Genomic DNA, 22972 nt, shown 5'->3' on the forward strand with positions numbered 1-22972 from the left:
ATTATTCAAAGTGTCTTTCCCCTTTTCAGACAGTAGGATTTAGTGAAGTTTTGACTACTATTTCTAGCTAGTTGAGTGACCAGAGGCTCCTCAGTCAAATCGTCCAACCCATGCTAGCATGGAAAGCGGACGTTAAACGATGATGATGATGATGATGATGAAAACAAAAGATAAAAATAGAAAATAAATTTATTTTGGAGCTATACTTGCTTAGCAAGTGACATGAAATGGGAGTGTGTTCAACCGAGAAACGACTTACAAGAGGACAAATTAAGAAAGACATTAACAGACATACACACATTGTGCAATTCATTTTTATTTCTTAGGGTGTGGCACAATATAAAGAGGGTGCTTAACTGACAAAATCACAGAAGCGTCGATTTGTATTTCAGTATTTTACCATACCAAGATGAATGAGAACTTCAGTGGTTACCAGCTGTTGACATTGGGGTTGTCTACCCTCGCTTTTGGATCTTTGCTCGGTCTAAAGCGGTTGGGGTTACTTTATCAATGGAGATATAAGGTATGTTCGTGTTTGTTTTCTCATTTGTTGGCTTCTCCATGGTTTCACGCAAAGGTCCTGAAAGATTGACAGCTAGCTAGCTAGATAGATAGATAAGATAGATAGATAGATAGATAGAGAGAGAGAGAGAGAGAGAGAGATTGACAGCTAGCTAGATAGATAGATAGATAAGATAGATAGATAGATAGAGAGAGAGAGAGAGATTGACAGCTAGCTAGCTAGCGAGTTAGGTAGATAGATTGATAGCTAGCTACCTAGCGAGATAGATAGATAGATAGACACACAGACAGATAGATAGATAGATAGATAGATAGATAGATAGATAGATAGATAGATTGAAAGCTAGCTAGCTAGCGAGATAGATAGATAGATTGACAGCTAGCTAGCTAGCGATTAGATCAACCTCAGTATGCAACTGGTACTTAATTTATCGACCCCGAAAGGATGAAAGGCAAAGTCGACCTCGGTGGAAATCGAACTCAGAACGTAACAGTAGACGAAATACCGCTAAGCATTTCGTCCGGCGTGCTAACGATTCTACCAGCTCGCAGCCTTCATGGTTAAAAGGAGGCAGCTAAGGTGTATCGGCCTGCTAGAAATAATAACCAAACTTCTTTCAAATAACATGCTTTTGTTATTAAAATATTTTTTTTAAAAAATGAAGGATACGTTAGAGCTAGGCAATAGTACTAGAGACGCCATGTCTAAATCAATGAGATGGTCACAATTGGTAAGTTGTTGATCATGGAGATCAATCAGGGCGGAGCTGCAGTTAAAGTTAAATAACAACAACAGCATCAGCACCAACAACACCACCACCACCAACAACAACAACAACAACAGCAACAACACAAACAATATTAAGTGCAACAGCAACAGTTCATATTTAATCCTTTTTTACTGTGAAGCAAGATCAGAAAGTAAAACTCTAAAGGGAAATAACTCTTTCTGTATGTATGAGAATTAGTTTTCGTGATTAACAATCAATAATTTTTGTTAATTGACTTTTGGAATCTTCATTTATACAAGGATTAGAGAAACTTTTCAAGTTGTAGGAGTGAATCGAAGTACATAACATCATGTTTTATATAACACATTCTACCAGTGTCCCAAGTTTGAAAGTGTTTCGTTACGAAAACAAGTGGCACCCGATAAATCAGAAAGATCCCTATTTTGCGTTCTGAATTCAAATGTTGTCGAGTTCAACTTTAACTTTCATTCTTCTGTACTTGATTAAATAAAATACTTGTCGAGACTGAGGGCTCTGTCTCCCTCTGTTTCTCTCTTTATCAGAATTGAATGCATTTCTCGGAGAACCATATTCCTTTATCGCAGTGGAAGAGTTGTGATTGCCGGGGCTTTAGCAGAGTATGGCGTATGAGGATATTATCTGATTGCTGACACAATTTTGCCGCCTTTCTTTTGTGTTAGTAACGTCTGATATTCTCTTATCGTTTGAACTTTGACACGATTTACAGTGCAGTTATTAAACAGGGTAACACAACACCGCCGACACCGGTTGGTGATTAGCTCAAACAAATATCGATGTTTACATAGAGGAGTTGAGAGATCTCAAGCACCGACCGTTGGCTCTGATCTGAGACAGGACACCAACAGTTACTGCTTCCAACGGTTTGACCATATCAGGATGGATCAGTGCTTCAGTGGTTACCATCTGTTGACATTGGGGCTGTCTACCCTCGCTTTTGGTTCTCTGTTCGGTCTGAAGCGGTTGGGGTTACTTTATCAATGGAGACATAAGGTATGTTCGTGTTTGTTTTCTCACTTGTTAGCTTCTCTATGGTTTCACACAAAGGTCCTGAAAGATTGACCGCTAGCTAGATAGATCGATCGATAGATAGATAGATAGATAAATAGGTAGATAGATAGATAGATAGATAGATAGATAGAGAGAGAGAAAACTATAAATGTTGCTCTACAGTACACGAGATATTTCATAACGGCATTCTTTCGATATAAATCGAAAGAATGCTGATGTTTCACAGCTTCTGATGGCTAAGAGAACTGTCCATAGTTATTAGAAGTAGAGAAATTGGTTGCGGAAGTGAGAAGAACAAAGATTAATTTAGAATGCTAAAAACACGGATACAATGAAATATGGGCGTTGAATTGAGATAACCGTAATGGTGTCGGACAAAAAAGCCAACGGCAGTTAGTTATGGTCGATTTGATATTCCTATAAACCATCTTCAATGTGAATTGAATTATAATAGCAGACGATTTGACCAAAGCCGAGTTGGTGATGGGCGGGTGGGTGTAGGGGAGTAACACTTTTTAAAAAAATAGATATGTAAATGCTTTATTTTTCAACAGTTAATTATAAAACTGCTTAAAGAACTCACAATTTACGAAAGTGAATTAACATTAACAATAAAAACGAGTAAAACTATAAATATAATTGTTGTTGTACTTGGGGACGGTCATATTGCCAGTTTAGCCAATAGAAACACACGCACTGTATATTTGGTGTTAATTTGCTTCAGCTTCATATTACATTAATCTTAATCTTATTTCGGCCAGAGTTCTTTCGTCACACTTCTGTGACCTCATCAGTGGTCCTTTGTTTCCTTCCTTCTTGTGTGTCTCACCTTGCTAAATATCAGCCATTTTGTATTTTGTATTCCTATTGTATGTGTCTATGCATGCGTGTCTTTCAATGTGTCTGTGTTGGAGGGAACTTAAGGAAGGGAAGAACTCATCAGTTCTGTACCAGCACGCTGAGCAAGAACATAGAGGCTCAATCAACAACATAGAAATTAAAATCTTATCTACACATAGCAGTGATGCAGCACTTAGACAAATTACTGAAGCTACACACATAATAGAAGAGAAACCTAGCCTGAATAGGACACTAGAATGGAACACAAAGGACCACTGATGAGGTCACAGAAGTGTGACGAAAGAACTCTGGCCGAAATAAGATTAAGATTAATGTAATATAAAGCTGAAGCAAATTAACACCAAATATACAGTGTGTGTGTTTTTATTGGCTAAACTGGCAATATGACCATCCCCAAGTACAACACGATTTCGCATCAAAAATCTTGCTAAACAAATATATAAATATAATAGTCTATAAAAAAAAAAGTAATTCGTGTACACTCCCTCAGTTATACATTATATTAATTCTTTTATTGGAATATAATACGTATGCATGTGATACATATATAATGCAAAACCACACTAGTTATACAAACCCGAAACCAGGAAAAAAAAGTTGCTACTTTCTAAAAAATCTTGAGACAATAGATAAGCACCGAGTACTCGTGACAATACCGAGTGACTCACAAGATTTGAGCCTCCTTTGAGTATCACTGATACTCAGGAAAAAATACGTGGCTGCGTTGCAAGAAGTTTGCTTCCCAATCACATGGATCTTCGTTCAATCCCACTGCGTAGCACCTTTGGCAAGTCTCTTCTTCTAGGGCCTTGGGCCAACCAAAGCCTTGTGAATGGATTTGGTAGATGGAAATTGAAAGATTGTCATATGTATGTGTGTACCCCACCAGTGCCTAACAACCAGGATTAGTGTTTTGGTAAAAAAGAACGAGAGAATAAATACAAGGCTTTAAGCAGAGAAATACTGGGGTTGATTTGTTTGGCTAAAAAATTCCTCAAGGTGGTGCTCCAGCATGGCTACAATCTAATGACTGAAATAAGATAAAAGATAATTAATTGCATCATTAATATACCCTGTGTATTTCAGTTTTAATTGTGAATCCACATAGGAACCCACAAATCAAATGTGAATCATTTTTATTTGATGTTTCACATATCTTCCTCGTTCCGCTCTGTCTCACTCTTATGCTTCATGCTGGCATCCATTTATATTCCGTGCCAGCCCTGACAGAGCAAACATAAGACCAAAATCTATCTCATCTTTCATTCAGACATAATATATCTAAGACTACTACGGCCAATGTGATTTGAGGGAAACTTAGCTGCTATTTTTAACAGGTTGAGTAACCATGTAGAGGTTTATACCTTGGCTCATGAAACTCTCTGTTGCCAACAGAGATAACAAAAACCTGAACTACTACTACTACTAGTTTGCTCACCTTTGCTATTAATCGTTTATTGCGGCCTCTTCAAGCATTATCCAGGTTATCTCATGATCAGAAATGAATTACTACATCTAGCAACCTATGCATGCAACATTATGAAGAAGTGGGGTTGAGCACCAACTCTATGGATTCCCATGTGAAACCAAGAAGCTAAAATTAGTAAATATTTACCACTTACTGACAGTAACAATGTTTAACCCTTTCGTTACTATATTTATTTTGTGATGCTCTCTGTTTCTTTCAATTACTTTAAATATAAAAAAGAATTTAGTAAAATAACCTTGTTATCATTCAGCTAGTGTTAGGAACATAAATTGTGACTAAGGTTTGGTGGAAGATTTTAATTCAAAACTTATGAAAACAAGGCATTTGTACTACAGAGCCAGAGGAGGTTTCAGCCGGGTTGGTAACAAAAGGGTTCAAGGATTTAGGTGAATGGACTTTACTCTCTCAGTTCTACTTATCAGTTAATCCTTTTGAGTTTTCTTTAACACTGTTCTTTCTCAGTACAAGTGTCCTCATAGAAAGTGCTTTTTTTTCTATTCTCTCTCTCTCTCTCTCTCTCCTATTCTTTCTTTATTTCTCTCTGTTTGCTATGTAAAGAAAATCAAAACACTTGGTTCAAATAGTCTCAGTATAAATAATATATAAAGGGCTTCCACAAATAGACATAACCATATTTGTCTGTTTGTATGAATGATTGAATGAGTACATACATTTTGAAAAAAATTTTCTTTTCTCAATGTTTTCATTTTCCAGTTTGATCCCAAGATTAAAAAAAATGGTGGAGATTTAGTGGCAGAAACTCTAAAGGTAAGCCATTATGACATATGTTTTAATTCATTTTGATATCAGCCCACCTGAGACTGCTTCAGATTCGATGATACAAAACTACTTGTTTTGAAGTTTCCAGTTCAATTAAAACATTTCATTAAGTTATTAATATTCGAACCTTTCTTCTGTTGTTATGTTCCAAACACCAATTTACATTGTGATTAAAAGGGTAAGACCCCACCCTTCGGTCATGAATGACCATGGCATTGCTCCTAGAAAGTTACCCTCCAAGGTACAAGTCCAAGAAAGGTTATTTATGGAAACCCAGCAGTCGCCCATGCATACCAGCCTCCTCTCTCCACACCACTGATGTTATCCAAGGAAAGGGCAAAAGGGCCGATATAGCTTGAAATATGTTCTAAATATATTCAAACTGATCTGAATTCTGTTTATTTTCCATCACTTCTTTGTATCACTAATTACATATTATCACTAATTACATATTATCACTAATTACATATTATCTTAAACTCATTTAAATTTAGAATTGTTTTCAAGATTAAGCACATAACTAGTGTATTTCATTAGGAATATTATAATAGGGTTAACGAATTAAAAATAAATTTTTTTTAAACATTGGAGCGTAGTTGTGTGGTTGAGAAGGTTGCTTTGCAATCAAAATGTCTTGGTTTCAATCCCACTGCATGACACCTTGGGCAAGTGACTTCACTTCAGTAGCCCCAGGCCAGCCAATGCCTTGTGGATGAATTTGGTTTATGGAAACTAGGTAGGAGTCAATTGTGTTTGTGTTTATTCAACCCCACCACCACTCAGAGCTGTGGAGTCAAAACACAAATCTTTGACTCCGACTCCTCTACTATTGGCACCTCTGACTCTGACTCCTCTTTATGCAATGAAGTGATTGTGGTCTACATATCTCATATAACATATGCATACACGCTTGTACTTTGAGTCGGCCTATACCTTATAACTGGTTTATATTAAAGAATAAATATATCGAGAGTCAGAGTTGGTGTAGTTTTACCGACTCCAGCTACCCCTTAATTGTTTCTGACTCCACGACTCCGACTCCACAGCCCTGCCACCACTTCACCACACCTGGTGTTGGTTTGTTTATATTCCCATAACTTAGCAGTTCAGCTAAAGAGACCACTGCAATAAATAACAAACTTCAAAAGGAAATAAGTCCTGGGACTGATTTGTTCAGCCAAAAGCTTTCCATGTTCACTCGTATCATTCATTAATCTAATTCTGATTTTTGTCTTCTAGGCTCATGGGGTCAAAAACATTTTCACCTTAGTTGGTGGCCATATATCTCCAATCCTGGTTGCTTGTGAAAGACTTGGTATTAGAGTTGTTGACACACGACATGAAGTATGTTTCATTGATTCTTGTTCTTCATTTTTTTTTTCAAAAATCGTTTTTATTCACTTCTCCGTTATTTAATTGTTGTTGTTGTTTAACCCCTGGTCAGCTCTGAACATTGCAGACCTATGACCAAAGTATCCCAGCTGTGAAAATCATGACTTTACAGACATAACATATTTAAAAATTCTTTATCAAATGCTCCCCACCCACTTAAGGTGGTGAACTGGCAGAATCGTGAGCAAGCCTGGCAAAATGCTTAGCAGCATTTCATCTATCTTTGTGTTCTGAGTTCAATTTCTACCGCGGTCAACTTTGCCTTTTATCCTTTCGGGGTCAATAAATTATGTATCAGTCAAGTACTGGGGCCGATATAATCAACTTTCCTCATCCCCCATAATTAAGAAAGGATTATTAAATGCTCCCGTCTTGATCCTTCATTTTAATTTAGACTTCCTTATGAAAATATACATCCAAACGTGGCTGATGCCAGTACCCCCTGACTGGCTCCCATGCTGGTGGCACATAAAAAGTTCTTTCATCACACATCCTGTGACTTCCTCAGGGACCCTTTATCCTATGTATTTCCTCTTGTTCTGAGAACAAGAGGAAAAATAGTCAGTGAAAAGGTCACAGGATGTGTGATGAAAGAACTTTGATTAATAATAGCAATAACAAAGCTGAAGTGAAGGTCCAATATATAGTGTGTGTGTTTGATTGGCAAAATATGACCATCTCCAAGTATGACATAACGAAAGTATATTTGTGAAAATATGGCACCTGAAGATAATCACAGACTGAGATACATGGCATTACAGTAATAAAACAAAAATAAAGAAAAAATAAATCAAGGATCTACAGTTATTAAATTTTGAGCATTCTAATTTTGAGCATTCTAATTTTGAGCATTCTAATTTTGTATTGTGAACATCTGTAGTTTCACATCATTTTATCTTCTTCTCATTGTGATAAACTTATTAGGTTACCAGTGTTTTTGCAGCTGATGCTGTTGCTAGAATGTCTGGGACAATTGGTGTGGCTGCTGTCACTGCAGGACCAGGTACTGCTTTTTGTTTCTTCATTTTCATGTTTTTTTAAATTTTTATCTAAACCTAATTTAGATATACCTGATGCAGGTGTTAAAGGTTTGATGTTCCAAAGTGAATGTGTGATTTAATTTTGTTGCTGAGTTCCAGGTCTCTTTGCTTTCTCTTACTAAATTCTAAATGTCCTTACAAAATAAATGGTGCATTTTTAAAAAGAACAATCACAGATGATGAAAGATGGATGCGAAAAAAAATGGAGTCAGAAAGGTCCTGGAGAAAATTATGAACCACCTTTAATCACTCTAAAAACCAGTTAGTTTTCGAAGAAGGTGATAATTTGAAGTGCATTGTGTATAATGCATTCCCTAACTCTTCTTCCTAATCAGACATTAAATTCTTGCAATCATTTACCACAATTATATTGATTAAAGGTAGCATTTGATGAAAAACATCCAGAATTGGCCAACAGGAAGAATGTTATCTTCCTTCAGGTCAATGTTAAGCCTTCTGTTTCCTTGCAGACCCAATACAAATTGGTAGAGCTCAGTGGAGATATCCCACCATTCCCACTATGCTCCCCTGATCTTGCACCTTTGGATGACCATTTATTTTGATCTTTACAAAATTCTTTTAATGGGAAGAAGCTTAATTCTTTGGAAGAATGAATTTCTGTACACATCTTTTGACATTATTTTTCATTTTTCCAGGTGTCACTAACACTGTGACTGCTGTCAAAAATGCCCAGATGGCAGAATCTCCAGTTTTGCTCATAGGTGGCGCTGCAGCAACATTGCTCAAGGTAACTTTTACTACTATCTATATAGATTATAGTTGTTGTTGTTGTTGTTATTGTTAGGGCAGCAAAAGGCTGCAAGCTGGCAGAATCATTAGCACACCAGGTAGATCTCTAAAATCAACTGTTTTCCATTTAAATATTTAACGATAGTTAAAGCAATTATTCCACAGTTTAGTGCTTTGCCTGTCCGTGATCAATACATAACGATTTCATATGTATTCTGTTCATTCTGCACCTTTTTTGTCTTAATTCTTTGGATTGCAATTTTTTGTTTGTTTGTTCGTTCCAGGGCCGTGGATCTTTGCAAGACATTGACCAGCTTTCCTTGTTTAAGTCTCTTTGTAAATTCACAGCCTCAGTATCGACTGTTAAAGAAATTGTGCCAACACTACAGAAAGCTATCCAAACAGCTCAAAGCGGAACCCCAGGCAAGCGACTCTTTATTTAATTTTTTTTTTTCACTTTTCCTCTGATATTTTTTTTTTCACTATCGCCTCAGCTACCACCATCATCACCGTCGCCTCCGCCTCTATCACAACTACAGCTCATTCATTACTATCACCCCATTAGCATCTCAGCTGTCAATCTATTTCCCCCCTCACCATCTCTATGCCTACTATTACTCTCACCCCAGCAAGAGGAATAGTAGAAGTGTCATTGAATAATGAGAGAGGGGGGTCAAAGTGTGACACACTGACATGGAAATTGACATTTATTATTATAGAAGATTTGGCATTTATTATTGTAGAAGATTGCAGAAGGAAACTTGATTCTCTTTTGTAACATATTAAACGTTTTTTCCATTTCAGAATGTTTCACTCTTCTGTGGTTATTGCTGGATTATTTGGTGTTTTATTTCCTTCTTTGATATTTCAGGCCCAGTTTTTGTTGAATTCCCCATTGATGTTCTCTATCCTTATGAAACTGTGAAGAAAGAAATGGGAATGAAAGATTCTGGCAAAGGTTTGATGCAGAATATTGTGAACTGGTAAGTTGTCACTCTCGTCAACATCATCATCATGATCACCATTATCATCATCATCCAACGAGTTGTAGTGCAGCTGGGCATTGCATACAATAAGCTTGTTATTATTGTCGTCATCATCATCATCATCATCACTGTCATGATGCAATAGAACGTGTAATTGACTTATGAAAACATTTAGTATACCTTATAGAATATTGTGTTTGCATAACGAAGTACCATTTGCCTACAAATCAGTAATTAATTTCATCTTTAATGAAATGTTTTTCTTTGTAGTATATCTAATTAATAAGTTACAGGTTAGACCAAGCTGAAAATTCCTAAACAGAACGTAATAGTGCTATGCATATGATTGCCATCACCATAGTATTGCCACCCGCCTATATAGTAAGGACTTAGTTCACTCCCTTATATTAATGGCCATAGCTAGAGGGCACCACATGTACAAGAATTTGATTATTTTATATTTTTTGGAAGTTTTTTCTTTTTTTTTTGTTAGGTATCTCCAGAATCACTTGAACAATTTGTTCTCTGGTGCTTTTGAAGATCGTGATATGTCTCCTCTTCATGTGGACATACCAAAGCCTTCTCCCTCTCAAGGTACGTAAATGAGCATCAGTGACATTCATCCCAGATCTATTAAAACTATAAAATAGTAATGAAGGACATAGTTGCTTGACTTGCTAAAAACATCAGTTCAATTTCTCTCAGATTATGCTGTATCATCTTTAAGAAGGAATGACAAGGTCATCTTTGATACACAAAAATAACAATATGGTCGTATCTAGAACACATCTAATCATAATCCTATGTGATCAAGATGATCCATTGTTAACCCTTTAACATTCAGATTACTTTGTCAAATGTAAATGCTTATTTATCCACATTGTTTTGAATTAATCATGGATTATCTCATAGCTTTGAGATTTCAAGGATGTGATTGTTTATTTTTAGAATGATATTGTAGGGTAGGTGCGAGAGGCTGGATCTGGCTAGTTTGAACATAAGACTGATCGAATATTTGGGCTGGATATAACTCGTTTAAATACTAAAGGGGTGAGTAAACAATGACAGTAAGAAAAAGTTAAATGTAATCGAAGATTCTCCATTAAATTTAAGCAAAATTTCCTGCCATGGTGCATGGATGAAGTTTGTAACCAGGGCCGGTGCCCCTGACTGTCTCCCATGCCGGTGGTGCGTAAAAAGCACTATCCGAACTTGGTTGATGCCAGGTCTGCCTGACTGGTTCCCATGCCAGTGGCACGTAAAAAGTACCATCTGAACGTGATCGTTGCCAGGCCCTCCTGACTGGCTCCTGTGCTGGTAGCATGTAAAAAGCACCCACTACACACTCAGAGTGGTGAGCATTAGGAAGTGCATCCAGGTGTAGAAACATTCCCAGATCAGATTAGAGCTTGGTGCAGCCACTGGCTCACCAGACCTCAGTCATGCCAGCATGGAAAACAGATGTTAAACGATGACAACGGCACAGCAGTGACTTGAACCTTTACTGTCTTGTTTCAGTGCAGAAATGTGCCGAATTACTCTCCAAGGCCAAGAAACCAGTTTTCATATTGGGAAGTCAAATTACACTGCCACCAGTTCCTGTAGAAAACCTATGTCAATCTCTTGAGGTAAATATTTTTAAAATTTGTTTAAATACCCATATTTTCTCCATAATTACTTTTGTTGTTATTGTTATTGATGGTTATAATAATAATAGTAATAATCCTTTCTGTTGAAGGCACAAGGCCTGAAATTTGTGGGGAGGGGACTAGTTGATTATATCGACCCCAGTGTTTCACTGGTACTTAATTTATTGACCCCAAAAGGATGAAAGGCAAAGTCAACCTCAGCAGAATTTGAATAATAATGATAATAATAATAATCTTTTCTACTCTAGGCACAAGGCCTGAAATTTTTTGGGAGGTGGGAGGGCAGTTGATTAGATTGACCCCAGTATGCAACTGGTACTTAATTTATCGACCCTGAAAGGATGAAAGGCAAAGTTGACCCCAGCGGAATTTGAATAATAATAATAATAATAATGTTTCTAACAAAGGTATAAGGCCACATATTGAGAGGATGAAAGTGACCCCAGCGCTTGGTTGGAACTTTATTTTATGAATCCAGAGCTGAAGAAAGATGAGATGTGAACTCAGAATGTAAGGAGCCAGAACAAATATTGCAGGGCATTTTGTCCCACTGCTCTGATGATTCTGTCAATCTTCTCAAAGACTTTTGGAGACAATAGCAAGAATCTGTACTTGTGTACTCTTTTCCCCTAAAAGACCTTGCTTCACCTTTAAGTCTTAGGCAAAGCTGTTTTCCCATTTCTGTGGACGAAACCTTCAGGTTTCAATGGAGAGGGCAGCAGCTGCAATGCATTGTGGGATGCTGAGAGCAAGATGAGGCAAGCAAGACATCTTGGTTGTCCACTGCATCTGTCACCATTCCTGGTCATCTTGACCTGGTCTTGCCAACGAACTGAAAACGGTCACAAACTGGAGAGTGAGACAAAAGGCGTATGACTCTTCTTCACTTTAAACAAAGTCCCCATAAAAGTTATCAACCATTCTTAAGGATGGCCAAATGGTCCTCATCGCTGCAGCACCATCAACATTCACTCACTATATTCACTGACTGTATTTACTTTCTACATTTACATCTCACATTCATTCACTGACCCCTTATGCTGCTGTTTTTGTCTTCTTCCCTCATTTGTATCTTCAAATCCGTTTGGCCTAGAATATTGGCGTTCCATGTTTCCTTGGTGGTATGTCACGTGGACTTTTAGGAAGAAATAACCCTTTACAGATGAGACAGCAGCGTCGGGAGGCACTGAAAGAGGCTGACCTTATCGTTCTTGCTGGTAACCTGATTTCTTTTTTATTTTCATTTCATTTCCTGTTAAAAAAAAATACAAGTATTTTTTATTTTCTTATAAATATTATTTTAATTTTATCTTTTTTAATTTTTTTAAAAATCTATTGCATTTTATGTCATAGCATTTTGTGTTCATTTTCCCATGCTTGCATAAGTTGGATGGGCCTTCCCCAGAGCTCAATATCTTACTGCTTGTTGTGGTCCCTTGAGAGTTCCAGCCTTTTGAGATCAACCTTCATCACTTCTTTGCATGCCTCCCTCAGTCTTCCTCTTCTCCAAGTTCCTTCCACTTTGATCACCCCACAAACTTTACCCAACTCACATCTTCCATACACACAGTATCTCCATTTCAGTGCAGTGATCCTCTATTCTTCATCATCCATGCACACTAACATTACACATCCAGTGGAGCATGTTCACCTAATTTCTTTTAAGGCTTCACTCATTCTCTGCATCCACTGCCCATGTTTTGCTACCATGCAGTATCACACTTGGTACTTAAGCATCATACACTCTGCCCTTCACTCAAGGAGAGAATCCTTTTGTTACCAGCAGATGTAATAGTTCCTTAACATTTCTCCTCTTTTCCCCACTCCTTTTTTAATCAGGCTGGTTACTTAGATAATAGAAGCTGTCAGATATTTCTAGAAGCATTTTAAAATTCATAGATACTCTTATTGCTAACTACTCTTGTATATCTGCTACATACAGAATCATTCTTTCCTGTCTATTTCTGATCACACTACATCTGAAGTGCAACTCTTGTTTATATTGGTCACACATTACAGAGATCCTACCAACCCTTTTCTCTGCAGAATGAGCATGACTGCTTCCCTGATGACAGCAGAGTTCTGTGTTCTTTCCTGCTGACCAAATAGTTGTCTTGGCTAGGTTTACTTTTAGATGTCTTGATTGTAAGGCACTGCTTCCTTATTTGGAACTTTTTTCTCTAATTCTTTGATTGCCATGGATAACCAGTCTTGAAGTTCACTAGTTATGACCTGTATAACTAGAATAAACACCTGACTAAACATTGAGCCTCTGAGCCCAGAAACTGTCATCTTGCTAATACCACCCCTGTATTTAGCTTACATAGTTCTCATAAGCCATTTCTTTGCATCTAATTTTGTTTGTGAGCAGGTTAATGAAAGCTGGGATTAGGGGCTTATTTTTAGCTAAATACTTCATTTCTGTTCCTTTTACAAAAAAATGCTTCAGAATATGAAATTTTGCTCAGATCCTCTGAAGAAAGAAATAAACAAAAAAGGAATAAATAAGAGAATTTCCAAAGGTTTAAGGAACATTAATCAGATTGTTATTCTTAGAAGTTTTATACTATCAAAAGAAAATCCTGTCCCACTACTTCCTTCTCTTACATCCCATGGCTGATGATTAGACAGAAATGCAAGAGAGTTTTGTTAGCAGTTTGTGCAGACCCTTAGCTTCTTAGGTCCCTAACTAGTGTCACTATTTAGATGTGGGTTGCAGTTTGTGATTCACTTCATATACAGTAATCCCTCGCCATATCGGGGTTTATCATTTAAACTTACATCAATTCTTCCGTGGTGTTGTTTTGCATTTATAATAAAATAAATATATACAAAGTATAAAAATAATTTTAAAAAATATTCAGTACAGTACTGTTTCTACTTGGCAGATTTTCACATCTTGTGCGGGGTGGGGTTGGAACATAACCCCTGCAATAGTTGAAGGATTACTGTAATTCTAACCAGACACTGTAAACTGTTTGTTAGAGAGAAGTTGGTTAAAGTAAACTCAATTACAGGTTCTTTCGTTAGTATAATTTGCATTAGTTTGCCTTACCGATATCTTTTCGATTCTTATCTTTTATGTTTTGATCACTCATTATTCACACTTTTATTTGATTCTTGCATCTTTTAATGTGATTCCAGGAACTGTTTGTGATTTCCGTCTTGGATATGGTCGGTCACTGAACAGAAAAGCGAAAATAATTACTGTCAACCGTTCCAAAGAACAGCTGTATAAAGTAAATATTTCTGTATTCTATGATTTAGAGATCTGACATAAAAGTAACATTTGAAACAACCACAAAAGCTGATATACTGTGGAAAGAATTAAGAACAATGGATTGCTACTCACCCCTATGCGGGTCCGAGTGCAATTGGGGCCTCTATTCATTAAATCTAGGTGACAGAAATGTAGAATGTTGTATCAAATCATGTCAACATTTCAGTTGGTGGTGGAGGTGAGGTTGGGCCGGGGGGAAGGGAACACTGATTAATTATGTTGGTCCCATACATTTGATTAATTATCTCTATGGTGTGGGTCAGCTGATGTTATGTTGAATATGTCTGCACAACAACAATAACAACAATGACAATGTTAGCAATAATAACTGCTCCAGTTGTCTGTTTTGGCTTGGTTTCTCCTGCTGGAAGAACGTACAGGGTGCCACGTGTGGTGCTGGTACAGATGCTTTTTATGTGGCACCAGCACGGGTACTTTTTATATGGCACCGGCATGGGTGCTTTTTATGTGGCACCAGCACGGGTGCTTTTTATGTGGCACCAGCATGGGTGGTTTTTGCATGGCACTGACATGGGAACTTTTTACATGGCGTCACCACAATATGTTGAATTAAATTTAATATGTGTTAATCATCATCGCCATTTAGTGTCCATTTCCTGTGCAGGCATGGTTTAACAGTTGAACAGGATTTGGCAAGCCTGAGGATTAAGCCAAGCTCCAGTAAGTCTGCTTTGGCATGGTTTCTATGGCTACATTCCCTTCTTAATGCCAACTACTCTACAGAGTGTACTGGGTGCCTTTCTTATATGGCATTGCTACTAAGTATCAATATATGTGTTAATGGATTTGCTAACCTGAATATAACATGTAAATATATATTGTTGAAAAGTTTTTGAATTATTCTCAGTGAACTGGTATTCCATTGCTGGTTCCCATGCTGGTGACACTGTAAAAAGCACCCACTACACTCTCGGAGTGGTTGGTGTTAGGAAGAGCATCCAGCTGTAGAAACATCGCCAGATCAGATTGGAGTCTGGTGCAGCCGCTGGCTCTCCAGACCTCAGTCAAACCATCCAACCCATGCCAGCATGAAAAACGGACGTTAAACAATGATGATGATGATTTAATAAAGTAATCTGAATGTCAATAGGTTAATGTAAAATAAAGCAAAAAATGATTCTAATCAGATCCTTTCTTACCTCATTTCTTCTTATTTTCTTTGCTAATTTTGACGATCCTCCTTGATTGACATCATGCAATTACTTAACCTATTCTTCCATTATTCTTCTCTTCAGAATTCCGATATGTTTTGGAAACCAACTGTTGCCATCCAGGGAGATGCTGCTACATTTGTCACTCAACTGTCTTCAACACTTCAAGGTTACAAGTGTGACCCAGAATGGTTGTCCACATTACGGGAAAGAGATAATCTGAAAGAGAAAGCAAACGAGTAATTGATGTTTTTGTTAATGAGAGGATTAGTAATTTTGTTGTATCTATATCAAAGATATAGACCAAAGCCTTGAGCGTTTATTTGATTCACAGAATCTGAAAGTAGCCATCATGTATGTGTGTGTGACTGTGTAGATATGTATGTGTGCATGTGTTTGTGCCATCTTCTCTTGACATTGCGTGACTTGTAAATAAGTGATATTCATTTCTATTATTCGGGCCATTGGGGAACATGTAAGGGTTGGTGACAGGAAATGCATCCAAATGTAGAAAATCTGTCTCAGTAAATTCTGTCCAATCCAAGCAAGCACAGAAAAGTAGACATTAAAATAATGATGATAATGATGATGAAGAAGAAGAAAGCGAAACACTTTCTTTGTGTTATCTCTTCAATCATCCAAACAAGGGAAATCCAACAATGACAAACCAGCAGGAGCTGCATAGTTTGGCTCATTCTACAGTTACAAAAAATGGATTCCACATTATGTTCCTATTTTACTTTAGCATTTCTGGTTATGCCAAACCCAACTTGGAGTCTATCAAGACATTACCACTCATCTTTGTAGACTCCAAGTCTTCCAACAAATTTTTCTGCTAGTTCCATTTTCACATCAGGCAAAGTGTAAGGTTGTGAGAATCCTTTAGTCTTGTTGAAGACATGACATTTGTCTAGTGTAGGGGCCAAGGAAAAATTGCCCAATACACTTTCTAAAGTGTTTGGCATTAGGAATGGTATCCAGCTGTAGAAACCGTGCCAAAAAATGGAAACTGAGTGAGATGAAATTTCTTGTCTATGTGAGCATTCCCAAGTTCTGCTGACTTCAATAGTGATAACCAATTCCAATGAATGAAAGCATGGAAAGCAAATACAAAATGATGGTGATGATATATATTGTAAATTATGTTCTATTCTTTTTAGGAAAAAAGGTGAAGAAAAAACAGATAAACACCTGAATCCAGTTAAACTGTTGCAACTGACTGAAGAGATTCTTACAGATGACAGCATTCTTGTAGCTGATGGGGGTGACTTTGTGGGTACTGCTTCCTACATTCTCAGGTAAATCATTCATCAGTTCCATATTTAAGAGATGACGAATTATGTACATTATTTACATTTTTTACATCTCGTTGTGAGATTTAAAAATAGTAATTTTCTAATATACATTTTGTTGTGACAAATTTAATTCAATCAATTTGCATAGAAAAAACATTTGAGAGTTTCTGTGGAAGGTAGGTCTTTTATTTGGTCTTTTGAAGATTTTGGAAATTAATAAGATTCAAATCTTTTTAATGGTGGAAGTCAAGGTTGATGAAGCTGTAGAATATAGGGTTTAAAAAACCCCCCTTACTTGGTAAAAATGTCAAAGGTTGTTATGACCCCAGAAGAGATAAGTACCAGTAGAGCAGTGAGGTCAATACCTTTGACTTACTTGTTTACCTTAAATTTCAAACCTTATGCCTTTTGTAGAAAGAATTGTAGCTTTATCCACTACGAGTTCCACCTTTAAAGTGATTATATTTCATAAATGTATATCGATATTAAATTTAATATTTTTGCAGACCCCGTGGCCCTTTATGTTGGTTAGATCCTGGTGCATTTGGAACTCTTGGCGTTGGTGGAGGATTTGCACTTGGAGCCAAAATTTGTCGTCCAGAAAGCGATGTGTGGATTATATATGGTGATGGTTCTCTTGGATTTAGTGTAGCTGAGTTTGATACTTTTACACGACACAAGGTAAATTGATAAACAACACAATTTATTGATTTTCTTTGAATTTGTAGATTTAGTCAACCCATACTAGCATAGAAAATAATTGATATAAAACAGCAGAGATCAACTGACATACACTAACATGGATTGGATGGGGGTATCCATAATAATATATTTGAGTCTTAGTTTAACATTGCCTCACATGAGTCAGGTGGAATTCATTGAGGCAGGTTTTCTACTGTTGGATGTCCTCCCTGTTGCCAACCCTTCCCTTTTTTTGAGCAAGGAAATATTTCCCTGTGACAGGACATGTTTTTCTTTGAAGAGAGAAATTGAAGGACACATGATGGTAACATTCATTTACAATTATTATGTAATATCAAGACAAGGAGACACAATCTCACACACACATCCATGCACATATTTACAACAGGTTTCTTTCACTCACAAGGCTTTGGTCAGCTTGAGGCTATTGTAGAAAACACTTGACCAAGGTGCCACTTAGTGGGACTGAATCCCAAACCATGTGATTAGAAAGCGATCTTCTCAACCACACAACCTGCCTGACACCACAGTAATAACAAGGAAAGCCAGACCCAGTATAATTTGAACTCAAAACCTGGAAGGTTAAAACTAAGTACTTAGAAACTGTTCTACCAACTGACCTTTCTGAACCAGTTTTAATTACACTCCACTCCTATGTCTTCTGGAGACAATTACACAACTCGTTTATATTATTTCTTTGTTTTAGATGCCTGTTATTGCTCTTGTTGGTAATGATGCTGGTTGGACACAGATTTACAGGGAACAAGTACCGATGTTTGGCAGTAGCGTCGCCTGTGACCTAAGTGTAAGAAATTACTTGATTACATTTCCATTTCTGGACTTCTGAGCTGATATTTTAAATTCATGTTTCTGCGTGGTTGTTGCCAGTGTTGCCAGTGCTGCCAGCGTGGTTGTTGCCAGTGCTGCCAGACTGGCTCCTGTGCAGGTGGCATGTAAAAAGCACCATTTGAGCGTAGCTGATGCCAGTATCGCCTGACTGCCCTTGTGCCAGTGGCACGTAAAAGCACCCACTACACTCTCGGAGTGGTTAGCGTTAGGACGGGCATCCAGCTGTAGAAACTTTGCCAAATCAGATTGGAGACTAGTGCAGACTTCTGGCTCGCCAGCCCTCAGTCAAATTGTCCAACCCATGCCAGCATAGAAAGTGGACGTCAAATGATGATGATGATGATGATATATCATGGACTCTCCCATCATTAGCACAATGTATGAGGATTTGGCAATTTCTTGCCGAACAACCACACACATGATTTGTTTATAGTGATCAAATGTTTGTGTAGACATAAGCTCACTCCCTCCATCAAACTGACATTACCTGTACAGGTGCAACGGGTGCCAAATGTCAGATGTTGAAATGATCGCAGAGCAACGTGAAATGAAGTGTTTTGCTCAAGAACATAATGCAGCGCCTGGTCTGGGAATCAAATCCATCATGTCACAATATATGTATATATATTTATGTGTGTGTGTGTGTATGCGGTTGTCACCTGCCACTGCTTGACAACCAGTGATGGGTTGTTTACATCCCCTTATTCTCTCAGTCTCAAACAAGGCCGATAGAATAAACACCAGGCTAAAAAATAGTCAACTACTGGTGTTGATTTGTTCGACTAAACCCTTCAAGGTGGAGCCCCAGCCTGGCCACAATCTAATGACTGAAACAAGTAAAAGATAAAACCCAAAGTAGGGAGAGTGTTATTGTCGGGGCTGTGGAGTCAAAACAAAAAACTTTGACTCCTCTACTATTGACACCTCTGACTCTGACTCCTCTATGTAATTAAGTGATTGTGGTCTATTTTACTGACTCCGACTCCAGCTACCCCTTAATTGTTTCTGACTCCCTGGTTATCTTAAATACATCACTTTATTTCATTCTGTCTTTGTGTGTTTTAGACCAGATTTCAGTTCTTCTCGTTTTTTACCAAAATTTAGTTTTTCTCTTACTCTTTTTTTTCATTTTCTTCATATCCAGTTCTCGTCCTACCATACTGTTGCCGAGGGTTTTGGCGGTAAAGGTTACCAACTGGACAGAAGCAATGAAGAACAGATACCGACAATACTCAGACAATGCCAAAAGGATGCCAGAGAAGGTCACAGTGTTCTGATTAATGCTTTGATTGGTAAAACTAACTTCCGAGAAGGCAGCATATCCGTTTAACAGCTGCAGCAGCAACAACAGTTGGAACAACAACAACCATAATAATAATTATAATGATAATAAACAATAACAGTGCAATGCAATTTGTAGGAAAATGACTTTGTTTAATTGAATTAAACAAATTGAACAATATTTTGACAGATTGTTCTTGAATTCAAAATGTAAAATGAAAAGAATATATTGTTATATTTCTTGATGGTCATTTTTTCTTTGTTAAATAAACACAAACTGTATATATTCATTCTTCACTTCAGATTTAGTATTGTTCTTTGTCTGAAAATCTGTTGTTACAGGATGTGTGATGAAAGATTTTTCAGACAAAAGACAATAAAATAAAAACAATGAAAAATCTGAAGTGAAGAACAAGTACGTAGTGTGTGTGTGTGTGTGTGTTTGTTTGTTTGACAAAAGCAAAACAAAAACGACCATCCAGAAATATAACAATATCTGTTTCAGCAATTTCACATCAGGAATCTTGCAGAACATTATAGAAAAGAACTCAAAAATAGGGAAATTCAATAATTAACAGGAATATCCTGTATCTTGTTTTTTTTAGAGAAAATGCTGTCCTCAGTTTTGGGTTTTCCATGACTGGTAACAAGGAAAAAGGAAAAACCTGATGATATCATTATGTTTAAAAAGAAACACAGGACATTCCTGTTCATATTTTGGATTTCTGAGGTTTTATTGTGTTTTTTTCTTTTTACATTTTGAACGCAAAGAAGAAGCGGTCTGTTGAAATATTGTTCAATTCATTCACTTCAATGAACAGAGTCAATCTGTTACAAATTGCATCACACCCTTCTTGTTGCTTAATTTACCTCTGTGAAGAGTTACATCTGTCTTCGTAAATTAATAATAATAAATAATGATGATGATAATAATAATAATAATAATAATAATAATGGTGATTTCATATTTTGTTTGATACAAGGCCAGCAATTTCAGAGGAATATGAATATACAAACATTGCCACCTACCTACATACGTTCATACATACATGTGTGTATCTGTGTGTTTGTATAAGGATAATAATGGTAGTGGTGACAGTCACAGAGTAGATATGAAACAAGAAAAAAATAAAAAGAAATTAAATAAGCTGCCTTTTTCCATTTATGATGGACTGTTTTATGAAATACACACACACATGCACACACAATACACACACACCTTGTTGCTATGTCTGTTAGATCTACTGAAAATTTATTGAACGAGTTTTCATTTCCAAACAAATTCCATTTCTATTTCTATAATAAAACAATTAAATCTTGTCAAAAGTGTTTTATTGGTCGATTGTTCTCTTACAAACCTTTGTAAGTTTCTTAACTTCTTCAGAAAGTTTATGCAAATTCATGTCAAGCTGTTTGATTTTGTGACAGCACTGGGAGCTGTTGTCTTCTTGTAGTATGTCAAGGTAGGTTAGGAACCCATTGTCTTCCAGGTTATAGATTCATAAATATTTCACAGGCATAGATTTGTTACTGGACTGGCAGCTGATATGAATTGTCTCCCCTAACTAACCCAGTTCGTAGTGTAGGATGTCCGTGGTTTCAATTGGTAGACCACATAAAATACAAGCTTATGGTCCACATAGAAATCTTAGTTAGTAGGCATAGATCGGAGTAACTGAAAGCTGGACACATTGTTCTTGGCATGGGGAGTGCACAGCAAGGTAATTAAGTGGAAACTGATGTAGTGGAGGGGGAGCGGCAAATCTGGAGATGGGTCTCTATGAGGAGTCATTGGAGTTCAATGGTTAGGGTATAGTAAAGAAGTTGATGTAGATACCTGTTGATTAGAGGTGGTAATCAGCAGACAATATATATATAGTGATGGTCGTTCTGCAGAAAAAAAATAATGTTTGACCAATTCTTTGGGGCTAGTTATAAGCATCTACCTAGCCAGCTAGTTGTAAATTTTCTTGCACAGAAAATGGGTTGTTACAGAAAAGAAGAAAAACAAAATTGATAATGGCACTTGAGTTCCATTTGAAAGTAAGTGATGGTGCAAGAAGAAAATCGTTTTGGTTTGGACAGTATGTTTAATGAGGTTACAAACGCATACATCCGGCTTTACGTTATGAGTTCAAGTTCTGCTGAGGCGGACTTTGTCTTTCATCCTTTCGGGGTCAATAGAATAGGTAGCAGTTAAGCCACCTGCCCCAAACTTTCAGGCTTTGTGCCTATATTAGAAAGGACCATCACCACCACCACCATCATCATCATCACATTTTTATTATATAGATGTACATGGGTACGCACACAGGTTACATATGCGGGCTAATCCACGTACTTATGTATTTATGCTTGTCTTTCTATTTGCATGTCTATCTATCTATCTATCTATCTGTCTGTCTGTCTGTCTGTCTATCTATCTATATTTATCTATCTATCTATCTATCTCTATCTGTCAGTCTGTCAGTCTGTCCGTCTGTCTGTCTGTCTGTCTGTCTATCTATCTATCTATCTATCTACCTCTCTTTGTCTGTATGTGTGGGGAGGCAGGGTGAATGTGTGTGTGTGTGTGCAAGTTTGCTGGTATTATATCGTGTCACTTGTGCTGCAGGAAATATAGTTAAATACCAAACTAATGTTTATGAAAAGAGAAAGAGAAGAGAAAACATGCTACAGAATCATTAAGGCTTGGAGTGGCTACTTAAAAAGTCATGAATCAATTTTACAGAATGTAAGTGCCCAAGCAAAACTAAAGTGTGTGTAACACTTCTAAACTAAAATATATGCAATAACAATTGATGATACGGAGAAATTGCTAAATATATCGATAGATAATGTCATGGTGTTACGCGTGACTTTCACAAGTCATCTGGTAAGAGGTGTTAATTTTTGCTAATGACTTTCGGATCAGTTGCATCCGTTTTGATGACAGATCTTTAAGGAATTTAAATTATTGTTTTACTTAGTTGAATACTATGACTAATGCCAAACACAAATTCACCGAAGATATTGCAACCATGGGTGTGCGACAAGATGCTTGCTTTCCCCCGACGTGGTTTCAGATTCAGTGCTATTGTGTGAGACCTCATACAAGTGTCTTCTGCAATAGCCCCAGCCTGATCAAAGCATTTTGAAGGAAT

At 37.1% G+C, this 22972-nt stretch overlaps 1 protein-coding gene and 1 long non-coding RNA gene across 3 annotated transcripts; one reads left to right on the plus strand and one right to left on the minus strand.

Annotated features, from left to right (window-relative positions):
* The first annotated feature begins 375 nt into the window (after nucleotides 1-375).
* On the plus strand, nucleotides 376-21155 carry LOC106882700 (2-hydroxyacyl-CoA lyase 2). 2 transcript variants are annotated; one of them, XM_052972546.2, is made up of 16 exons: nucleotides 376-523; nucleotides 5368-5421; nucleotides 6673-6777; nucleotides 7750-7828; nucleotides 8522-8613; nucleotides 8900-9038; nucleotides 9487-9598; nucleotides 10095-10195; nucleotides 11120-11229; nucleotides 12344-12467; nucleotides 14395-14489; nucleotides 15787-15941; nucleotides 16863-17000; nucleotides 17504-17678; nucleotides 18406-18504; nucleotides 19693-21155. In XM_052972546.2, the coding sequence occupies exons 1-16, from the start codon at nucleotides 410-412 to the stop codon at nucleotides 19876-19878; spliced, it is 1878 nt and encodes a 625-aa protein (XP_052828506.1). In that variant the 5' UTR covers nucleotides 376-409; the 3' UTR covers nucleotides 19879-21155. The 2 variants fall into 2 exon arrangements, with proteins under 2 accessions (XP_052828506.1, XP_014788950.1); XM_014933464.3 differs by lacking the exon at nucleotides 376-523 and adding an exon at nucleotides 2008-2285.
* On the minus strand, nucleotides 11673-14434 carry LOC149132932 (uncharacterized). The gene is made up of 2 exons (XR_016244072.1): nucleotides 14306-14434; nucleotides 11673-12502 (listed from the first exon to the last, which is right to left on the minus strand). It is a non-coding gene; the product is annotated as an uncharacterized LOC149132932 (long non-coding RNA).
* Nucleotides 21156-22972: the final 1817 nt, after the last annotated feature.

This window comes from Octopus bimaculoides, chromosome 13, assembly GCF_046866305.1.
Source record: "Octopus bimaculoides isolate indiv1 chromosome 13, ASM4686630v1, whole genome shotgun sequence".
NCBI classification, from domain to species: domain Eukaryota; kingdom Metazoa; phylum Mollusca; class Cephalopoda; order Octopoda; family Octopodidae; genus Octopus; species Octopus bimaculoides.